The sequence below is a fragment of the Ostrea edulis genome, chromosome 2 (genome assembly GCF_947568905.1).
Source record: "Ostrea edulis chromosome 2, xbOstEdul1.1, whole genome shotgun sequence".
Classification (NCBI taxonomy): Eukaryota; Metazoa; Mollusca; class Bivalvia; order Ostreida; family Ostreidae; genus Ostrea; species Ostrea edulis.
In genome coordinates this window covers 22,573,941-22,585,438 of record NC_079165.1, presented here as the reverse complement: position 1 = coordinate 22,585,438, position 11,498 = coordinate 22,573,941, and the positions used below count along the sequence as shown (strand labels likewise).

General features: G+C 35.3%; 1 protein-coding gene across 1 annotated transcript; it reads left to right on the top strand.

Moving 5' to 3' along the window:
* Positions 1-3,902: 3,902 nt before the first annotated feature.
* Positions 3,903-11,498, top strand: LOC125681027 (casein kinase II subunit beta). Its single transcript, XM_048920911.2, has 7 exons — positions 3,903-3,990; positions 5,978-6,053; positions 6,528-6,630; positions 6,881-6,996; positions 8,464-8,539; positions 9,830-10,019; positions 10,988-11,498. The coding sequence occupies exons 2-7, from the start codon at positions 5,982-5,984 to the stop codon at positions 11,091-11,093; spliced, it is 663 nt and encodes a 220-aa protein (XP_048776868.1). The 5' UTR covers positions 3,903-3,990; positions 5,978-5,981; the 3' UTR covers positions 11,094-11,498.

Below are 11,498 nucleotides of genomic sequence, written 5' to 3'. Positions count from 1 at the left end.
TCTATATTCTTTGCAATCTCAACTTCTCGAGTCTTCACTGCAAGTTGTTTTTCTGCTTGTCGGAAAGGCCCGAGAATGTGCGATTGTATTCGGGTAGCGAAAAATTGGTGTATCGTGACGTCATATATTTCGAGGCGCTAATAATCATATACGCAATTTACGTCTATGGTATAATCAATAGCATAATTACGCCATCGATCCGTGATTATTATTTTTTTTCAAAGCAGGAGAAATATTCAAGGGGCGTCCTTAAACGGGATTTAACACGACAGTACCGCAGTGACGGCGACACGATAGTTCCGCAGTGACGGCGACACGATAGTTCCGCAGTGACGGCGACATTTTTCCAAAACACTGGGGATAATCATTTTTCACTTGATCAAGAGCAAATCACGTGACATACTTGTGTAATCATTGGAGCGAGCTCTTCGCGATATTTAAGAGTAGGACAAACACGAACCCCTGGATATATCAGAGGTGGGACCAGGTGCCTAGGAGGTGTAACCATCCCCCGTTGACCGGTCACACCCGCCGTGAGCCTTACATCTTAATTTATCATGTAGACGGAGTAATCTGTAGTCAAATTCAGTGTGTAAAGAACGACTTAATGATTGATATGAAACACGTCAAACATTATTTGACCCAATGACAGGCTGTATTGGTAAATAGATCGTTATAACGAACATAGAATTTGCGAAATGCAGACTGTTAAAACTTCTATATATCAACTTATTTTTGGTAGCCTGCCTCGATTGATAAACTGCTCATACACAGAACATGCTCTAGTGTATTGAATCAGTTGAAAGATTTAAACACCGTATGCATATGATAATGGAATATTGTTGCATAAATATGGGAAGTTGACGGTGGAGAAGCCGAAGTCATAAAGCTGAGTTGTTAGTTTGCCGTCAACATCTATATTCAATAAAATACCCAAGTATGAAGCAGATGTGCAATACTTTGTGGAGTAATTCATTTCAAGTTATTTAATTGGGGTATATCAAATCGACATATGAATTAAAATGAGTATAGTTAATAGATAAAACGTCGTCGATATATCTAAATGTCGAGTTGAAGACAACAGCAAGATATTTTTTTCTTCGAATGTAGAAGATATTGAATAAATTCGATCTCGTAAGATTATAAAAATGGGTCAGCTGATATAGGAGCACAATTCGTGGCCATGGAAATTCCAACAGACTGTTGGGAAACCTTGTCACCAAGGACTAAGAAGATATTGTCGATGAGGAACTCCGGCATCTGTTTAATATCAACTTCAGAGTACTGAGTACAGAGCATTGAATCAGAGTGATGTTTAGCAAAGTAATGTTTTGAATGACTGATAACAAGGTATGAATATTTAATGAAAGAAGAAGCTGTTCTTGGTACCCTCTGTAATCAAGTCGACAAATCATGCTTTCTTTAACATTTGTTTTTATTCATATAGTACAATTATTTTCATTTATATAATTATTCTAACCTTCCTGCTTTAGACATAAAACATTCAGGGCAACTGGATCCTGCATGTACATGTGTATGATATGTATTTGCATACTGTAATTACTAAACTCTTATACTGATACTGATTACAATTTTATATGTATTCACACAACATTATCATTAGCAGTTTGGTTGTTTATTATTGTATATTTCATTTTGTTAATATAAATCTTGTCTGCAATCAGTATTTCATATTATAATTATAGATGTGTGCAGTGCAGAAATGTGAACTCTGACAGTAATAGTACATCTGAATGATTGTTATTTATCTCTATATATCGTTATAATTAATTGTTAGTTAAACTGTTCATCCCCGAGGGTCCTTGATTGGGGAATAAACATATTATTATAGATATATATTTATCATGATTATTTTCAGAACAAGAAAATAGTACTATAATACCAAGGCATATAATAATGCACCCCCTCCACAAATCGAGAACCCACGCATTTGACAGATTACTGGCGCCTGAATCACGTGCATAAGGAACTTATAACAATCGAGAGTGAAAGAGACCGAGTATAAGACTTTATCAAAACACGGCCGAAAATTCTATAGAATATCTATCCAGTAAACAATCCAGTAAACAATGACATCTAATCAAGTGATTAATTCTAGACCATATATATATATATATATATATATATATATATATATATATGAAAAATTATTTGAAAAGATTCAGCAAAAAATTGCTAATATGCGATTCCTTTTTTGATCAGTGTATTTTAAGTATTTGAAAAATATAATACCGTTATACAGCCTTTCAGATATGCTTTCACACATTTCACACATTTAACAAGATTTTATCAAAGATTGGTATATAAATTTTAATTCGTATTCTTCTAATTTGTATGTGTGTGTGTGGGTGGGTGGGGGGGGTAGGTAATATTATGCCTTGGTATTACTATTTTCTTGTACTGAAAATAATTATGATATCATAATAATAAAATCGATAGGTATATATGATGACATGTATCGCTAAATCAAATATGAGTTCAACACTAAATTATGCAACATAAAACGTTAGACATGTATTAAGTATCCCCATCTTCTATAAAGTGTCTGTACATGGATTGAACAGTCAAAAACATTATATTACGTGAGAGAGTAAACATAACAATAGTAGGTTTTAGACATTGTTTTGTTATTCTCGGATCATTAGTTTTATTTTCAATACAGAGGATATAGAAACACAATATTCAAATAATGCTTCAAATTTTAGTTTGATTGAGAGAGAGAGAAATCTGTTTACAAACTGTGTAGAGAGAGAGAGAGAGAGAGAGAGAGAGAGAGATGTTGTTTTAGTGTGAATTCCACTTCTCATACAAAGTTTGTCCGAGCCACAACTTTTTTGTCTTTTGACATAGGCCTAGGCCTTTGATGTTTGGTATGTGGAGACTATTGAGAGAAAATCCACGATTGTCTATTAAGATCTCTTGATATTACGGAAGCATATTAGGGCCTATGATATTGATAATCTGTTAAATTTGTTATAACAAATTGATAATTTGTTAAAACAAATTAATTTTTTTTTATACCAAAGTACCGGTAGTTACGAAAGCCGGATAGGCTCATTTTTGAAAAGTGAAAAAAAAATTTAACTCGTTATAACGAGTTAGTATCTCGTTATAAAGAGTTGGTTATCTCGTTATAACGAGTTAGTTATCTCGTTATAACGACTTAGTTATCTCGTTATAACGAGTTAGTATTTCGTTATAACGAGTTAGTATCTCGTTATAACGACTTAATTATCTCGTTATAACGAGATACTAACATCGTTATAACGAGTTAAAATATTTTTTTACTCTTTCAAAATGAGCCTAGCCGGGTTTCGTAGGTAGTAATTTGTCAAAATAGATTAATAATTTGTTATAACAAATCATTAATTAAGATACTGCTGCGGTCCTTAGATGCTTCAGTACGTAGGAAACAGCTGCATCACTGAAATCTACTCAGATTTACCTGTAAAAAGCAATATACGCTTGGGTAACTTTGTGACTAAAATTCAGACCAAATGTGATACTTGGCTGACCAAATTGTAAATCCAGAGGGCATATTGAAAACTCAACCGGTCTTCTGTAATTCGCTGTAAAAACAAAATTACATGTATATTATATAGGAATCATTGGAAACGTCTGAGTACAATTAAACACCTAGAGAATATTGAAAATGAAATGTCAAACCATGGACAATAGTCTGTGGATGAGATTGTGCACGTGTGTCACGATTATATTCGTCCCATAACAGCATTGGACACTGGTCCGGTACGAAATAAATGTCTTCAGGTTTCGAATGTTGTCTTGTCAGGTAAACAGAAATATAAATATAAACACTCGTCTAACTAGTATCGCCAGCATTGGCATTGATTATATCGTATTCATTTTCTCCGTTGCTTCTCGGCTTTAAAATTATAAAAGCTGCGCATGTGCAGAGGAAGAAAAAAATCGAGAGAACTTGCCAGGCCGCTGGAGGTCTACCATAAAAAGGCAGGGTGTTTACTTATTTGTTTCTTGTAAAATGTTTAATATAGTTGAACACGTAGGTAATTAATTCATCTCAGCAAACAATGTATTTCCTGTGATCAAACGGCCCCTGCTAGCGGATCCACCGCGGAAGCGTGGGGGGTCGTTCCCTGGAACCCTACTGTTAGCAAGATCTATTGTTATGTGTTAGATCTGTGTTGCGTATATCTGTATAGGGCAGTGTTTTGTTTATGTGTGTGTAGAATATATAAAAACGTGCGCACTGGATTCATGTAGTCTGTCTTGACCCCACCCCCACTACCTTATTATGATCCACTTTTATAGAAATATGTCAAATATCGCTAGAATACAGGGCTTGAAGCTAACTTTTTATGTCACCAGTCCAGCTGGACTGATAGGGTATAATTTCAACCAGTCCGCAGAAAAATTTACCCATCCACCAGAGTTTTCTAGAAGTAATTAAACATATATCGTTAATGTTATTAAATTTCAATAATGGAATCTGATCTAACTCAATATGCCTCAGACAATATTGTAACACTTATGTGAGATGTATATTTACTAACTAGGTTTGTCTGATATCTACAGAGGAATGCCAAATGCATGTATAAGATTCCATAAGAATATTTTCCAAAATGATGCTTTAGGAAATTAACCAGTCCCATTGGACTGACTAAATCAAATGTATATGTCAGACTTTTAACCAGTCACAGACTGACGGACATATGTTAATTTCGAGTCCTGAAATATGTATGGGTCAGAATTCAGTAAGACACCCAGCCATTTACTGTGCCCCCGTTCAGAAATTGCTGAATCCGCCAATTTATTTAGATTCCATGGCAATAATGAGCCTATTCTCACCAAGATTAAAATGAATCAAGTGATATTTTCAACATGAACAGGTTGGTCCAATGGTTGTGATTCTCATAACAGTCCCATGTAATTAAATTCTTGCTGTACTCTGGATAGGGAACCATTAATCTCATTCTTGATTACAATATGAAACATATTCCTTTACCAAGTTTTACACCTCCCATGTTTAGAAATCAGCTATGTTTCAAATAGTGTGTAACATAGATAATTTGAGGTGTCCGACTGTCATCTTGTACACAGGATATTATGTGTGTAACATAGATAATTTGAGGTTGTCCGACTGTCATCTTGTACATGTACGAGTTAATTGATCATTGTGTAGTTGTACATGAAAATTACCAATCTCTACAAGAAGGACCTATGCAAGCCCTCTGCTATGTATAATATACATTAAGCCTATCTACTTGATATTAATTATTGCATTAAATTTCTTTCATAAAAATTATTTAAACCAATATTCAATTAAATGTTGCTTTACAAGTTATAGTGTTTTGGGGGTGGGGTGTTACATTTTAGTCCTATGTTGTCGTGTGTATGTATTTTTGGTTTTAATTTTTATTTCATCTTATTTATTTTTATTACTGAATAACATCTAGCATTCACTGTTAAATAATCTTGCCTCCGAAATCTCTCCCTTTTAGATCCCTTGCATAATGAAACTTTCAACTTATTTCACTTCCATTTGAAGCTCACTAATTTATGTTTCGTCTTTTCCAACTTAATCTATAAACCCAAATCACACATGACTTTGAAAGCCCACTGCTAGAATTGCTCACATTTGCTAGTGGGCGAGTGCTTATTTGCAAGCCTGGAGTAGACTACACCTAATTCCAACTGCTTGCTCAGGAATTTTAAATGCTGTTCACTGGGTCCATTCAGCTGTTGGTTAGTTCTCTTTCCAATATTGTAACTTTTAGTTATTTATTTTGCTGGGAAAGTTATATTGGACATTTTAGAGACCAATCACTGTAGAAACTTGGAAGAAGGTATATAAGGCTTATTATCAATGCTAAATTTAACTGCTGAAAACCAAGTAGTGTGACTGATTACAGATTACAAGTACAGAAAGCATGTGAAGTTTTGTAATGACTTGTTTATTCCTGTTTTCATTTTTCAGAGTCATGAGCAGCTCTGAGGAAGTGTCTTGGATTTCCTGGTTTTGTGGCCTGAGAGGAAATGAATTCTTTTGTGAGGTATGTCTAGCCTGTCCATCCATCCGATATCATTGTCCACAGCATATTTTCTCTCCCCTAAGCCCAATCTGGCTCAAACTTTACCCATAGAGTTTCGTGGATAAAGGGTGTGTGATGACTTGGTACCAATATTTTAGGCCACAGTTCAAGGTCAAACAACATTAGATGTACACTCTCTCCAACTACATGCGTCAATTAATGGGAGTGTCGATAAAGGACATGTATTGCTTGTGCGATGGGTGCTACTAAGGGACATGTATTTCTTGTGCGATACTCTCAGAATGCTTGTTATTCTTTGTTATTCCAATTTTAAAAAATCCTTTATAAACAGTTAATGTAAAAATGTAGAATTCAATTAGTTTGACCTTACTGTTGAAAATTTCTCTGCTGTGCATATTCCAAATATTTTTCAGCAACCTAAAGATAATAGGACATGTTGTAATGTCTAATATTTGCTCTTCATGTGTGTTGTAGGTTGATGAAGATTACATTCAGGACAAGTTTAACTTGACCGGACTCAATGAACAAGTTCCTCACTACAGACAAGCTCTAGACATGATTCTGGACTTAGAACCAGGCAAGAGTTCACAATCGGTTCAATTCTGAAACTGTTCAACAGAAAACGAGAGAAATAGGCCCGAATCACTTCATTGTGTTCATTAATTTGATCTTTTATGTCAGATAAATGAATCATACACCAGAAACATGTTCTGGCTTAGCAACACAAAAAATACTATTATTCATAAAAGCACACTGATTATTATTGATGTTTATGTCTGTTATGTTGTATTTGTTGAGTTCTAAAGTCAGTTGATTGTGTTTCTCAGATGATGAACTGGAGGATAACCCAAATCAAAGTGATCTGATAGAACAAGCAGCAGAAATGTTGTATGGTTTAATCCACGCTAGGTACATAATGACAAACCGAGGAATAGCTCAAATGGTGAGTAACCATACACAATCACAATTTCTGTACACTCGTGTGTTGATGGGTTATGGTAGGGGCTTTCCTGTCGGTTAAGTTTTTCGTGTCTGAGTCGTATGAAAGGTGAAGATAACAAACAGTGATCAATCTCATAGCTCCTATAAGGAATACAAAATAGAGATATACCAGAGGTGGGATCAGGTGCCTAGGAGCGGTAAGCATCCCGTCGACTAGCCACACAGTAAGACATATTACTATCAAGCCTGGTCAGCTGTAGCTGCAATAATGTAGCCCTATCCAATTTTTTTTTTAAATCTGACGTTTTCGGGATAGGGCTACAATTCCATAGGATCTCCGTAATGGTGCAAAATAATTTTATGAATAACCGATAACAAACTCTGTGTATTAGTCCCAAATGTTGTTTACACCAAAAGGAGTACCAACTTTGTGCTCGGGCATGTCTAATAAAGGTGTTTTTCATTAAATACAATGTACAGCATGCAAAATTCTTCGTCTGCTCCGCCATGCTTGTTATCGCGAGATCTCGTAGGTGGATCTAATGAAAAACCTAAACATTGACAATCAGCGCGAAAATGTAGTTACTCGAGCCACTTCGACAAAGAAAGGAAAATCATATTGTTGCAGAAAGAATTTACACTCTGCTGTTCTGTTTTTAACTTGATATTAAATTCAAACCTTTTCAATACCGACGAAATAGCTTTCGCCTCCATACTTTTCCATTGATGTAAATACTACCTTATATGGCATATGCAAATGACTTGACAATCGGAAGTTTATACTTCAGTACATCAAACATGGCGCACAAATATGAATCGAGAAATTGGAATTTATCGAAATTGTTGAAAACGGTAGAGTAGAGCCTCACAAATCTGAAGTTGCAGGTTGTAAATTTATATATTGACTAAGAAACATAGAATATCATTTTATTTACGTAAAGAAAGTCAGGAAATGTTTAGAATGAGCGCAAATGTTGCGGGAGTGAATCACTCCCGCATTTGCACCATTACGGAGATCCTAAGGAGTTGTAGCCCTCTCCTATAATAAAAAAAAAAAAAAAAAAAAATCAGAGAGGGCTACATTATTGCAGCTAGGTCAGCTGATGCATCCTGAAATTTTTTATGGCTTTACATACTCAAATGTTGTTTCGATTATATTCTAAGCAGTGTTTAGCCTAGCTCCATCAAACCTGGTCTGCTGATAGATCTATAGATACAGTACACCATGCTTATAACAAAGTCTTGTTTATTGTGAAGTGATATTTATTCCCCTATGAGAGGGAAATATTGATATAACGAAGTTTGGTTATAACGATCTTTGCATATTATTCCTTACAGTATCATGTACCCTTGCGGTGCACTCTATTTAAATCAATTGTGAATTAGGCATTGAAGGATGAGTCCAACACATTTTGATATCAAATAGTAATGTCTGTTCAATGACCATTATATGAACATGATTTTGCAGATAGAGAAATGGCAGCAGGGAGATTTTGGCTCCTGTCCCCGAGTTTACTGTGAGAATCAATGCATGCTTCCAATAGGTAAATAAAAGTCAAGTCATTATTAACTGCTTTTAAAAACTGTAAACTCAATTTTCTGTACAAAGGTGGTGGTAAAATTTTAATGTACATTTGTTGATTTTAGATTGGTTCATAGTGAAACTGTCAATACAATTGTTGATTTTAGATTGGTCAACACTGTAATGGGGAATAATTTCACGGGTTGTAGTCTTCGCGGTTTTTCATTTTAGACACATTCTTGGATTCGAATCACTATGAGCCCCCCCCCCCCCCCTTTTTTTTTTTTAAAAACACATTGTGTATTAAAGAAAGGTAACTCTATTTTTTTTTTTTTACCTTATGTCAGTGACGGCATTACTTGCTATTTCGAGAAGTGGTGTTATTTCCCCCCCCCCCCCCCCCCCCCCCCCCCCACAGCTGATATACAAAGGCAAACTCAAAGTTCTCCTTCCCAAAAGGATATGATATCTAGCGAAAATCACTGGTCAAACACCAACACCATGATACGTTTTATTGACAAAGTAATTCTGCCATGTTTACAGCAAGTCCGCGAGGAAAACGACTACCCCTTAGGACAGAAAGCCTTGTGCATTTTTGACGTGTTGCTGCACATTGCAACGAGGAATTCCTTGATTACCTTTCAAAGAAAAAAATTTGAGTGCTTTTCTTCAACCCCCCGACTTGATTCGCAACAATTTATTTAAGCAGTGCCTGCAAAATGAATTTAAAAAATTTTACACTGCAGAAATCGAGAAGGCCTTAGAAAAAACTGGGATTGAAAATCAAGTGGTTAATCCCCAGGCAACATTACTCACATAATACATGACAATTAAAAAAATAATTGATATACAGAACGTAATTTTTGAAAGCTATACTTCTAATGTACGTGTATTATATACTGACTACGCAAAATCTCAATATTTTTCAGGTAGTTTAAGTAAAGTAAAATATAATTACACCTCATTTTGACAAAAAAATATTCACAGTTTCTTAAATTCACAGATTTGTCTAGACCGCAAATACAGCGAAAATTTTCACCGTGATTTATTTTCCTCCTATACAGAAGTTACACTGAGAATACGATTATTGGTCCCTTACCAGCGAAGCTTTAGCTTAACACTTTGTTAGTCCAGGTGATCAGTTTTCTGTACTTTATTTCATCGTGCTGGCAGATATTTGGTAGCTTGTATTTTGCTTTATCAGAATATTATGCAGATAACTTGACTTAGGGCCACTAGGGGACATGTATTGCCCTGCAATACTTTGTTGATTTTAGGTTGGTCAGAAGTGATACTAATATGTATATTTTAGGACTGTCTGATGTCCCTGGAGAGGCGATGGTGAAGCTGTATTGTCCTAAATGTCAGGATGTGTACACCCCTAAATCCTCCCGTCATCATCACACAGACGGGGCTTACTTTGGAACAGGATTTCCTCATATGTTGTTTATGGTCCACCCAGAATACAGACCTAAACGTCCAGCCAATCAATTTGTGGCAAGGTAAGTATCTCTTGATACAGTCACTTCATAACTACAGTTCTACTGTTTTTTGCAAAGCAATGCTCGAAAATACAGTCCATAAAATACAGTCCGTAATGTTGACATGATGGTGCCCAGGCAGTGCCTTCTGTAAAGTCGGAATTACTGTAAACCTAGTGCGCTTTCTGGATCAAAGTTTGTCATCTTTAAATAATTTTTGCTTTTCAAGAACTGTTGGACCAATGTTGAACCAAACTGGAACAAAATATCTCTGGGTAAATAGGGACTTTTTATTTTTTCAATGATTAGCTACTTCTTTGAAGGGGAGATAATTATATCCCCACAGATAATGTCTGGGGAGGGATATCCAGGAATTGCCTTCTACTGGTCCTTGCAATCTTGTCTATGCCACAAATTTGATACAAAGAGGCAGTGGATGTTCATACCTTACATAAAGATTACTTTTCTTCTAAAGGTGTTGCATGATACTTGAAATTTTCCCAGCATATAATCTGTAAACATAATAAATGTAAATTGTTGACCTGTTAAACAATGATAATAGTCATTAAACGCTGACGTTATTGGGTGTTTTTATGCCCCTTAGATCGAAGATCGGGGGGGATATTGATTTTGCCCTTCTGTCATTATGTCTGAAACTTTAACCTTGCTAATAACTTTTGAACAGTAAGTGCTAGAGCTTTGATATTTCACATGAGTATTCTTTGTGACAAGACCTTTCCGTGGGTACATTTTTGACCCTGTGATCTTGACTTTGGAGTTTGACTTACTTTTAAAAAATTTGACATTGGTCATAACTTCTAAATGGTAAATATTAGAGCTTTCATATTGCATTTCTTGTGACAAGATCTTTCTACAAGTACTGGTACCAAGATACTTGTCTTTGTGACATTGGCCATCTTTGGAATTGGCCATTATCGAGGGCTTTTGTGTTTTTGTTTTACAAACACATCTTGGTTTGTTTTTTTCAGGTTATATGGCTTTAAAATCCATCCCCTGGCCTACAATCTACAGTATCAAGCTGCATCCAATTTTAAAATGCCAATGAGGATGACCCACAGTAGTGGAAAACGGTGAATCTTCATCCGAGGGAGGAGAAAAAAGAAACACTCAACCAATCATTGTCAAATATACAAGTAGGATTGTCCTTCATGTCAACCGTACATTTTCTTAGTTTTCATGTGCAGTCCTAGGTCTTGTGTACTGTTCAGTCCATGGTGACTAATTTTTGTACTACATGGTTAGAATACTTTTATAAAACAAGTTATAAGTTATAAGTCATTAGAAAAATTCAAGGACATTGTTGAATCATTGTACAGCATCACAGTAATTCATCTATTGTACTGATGTCTCGGATACACAGTATGTTTTATAACTACAGGAAACATTTAATGCATTGTTAGAAATCTGATTTTTTTTTTTATTTTCCTCTTACTCATGTCTACATGTGTTTATATGTTGAAATAAAATTGCAACAAATGC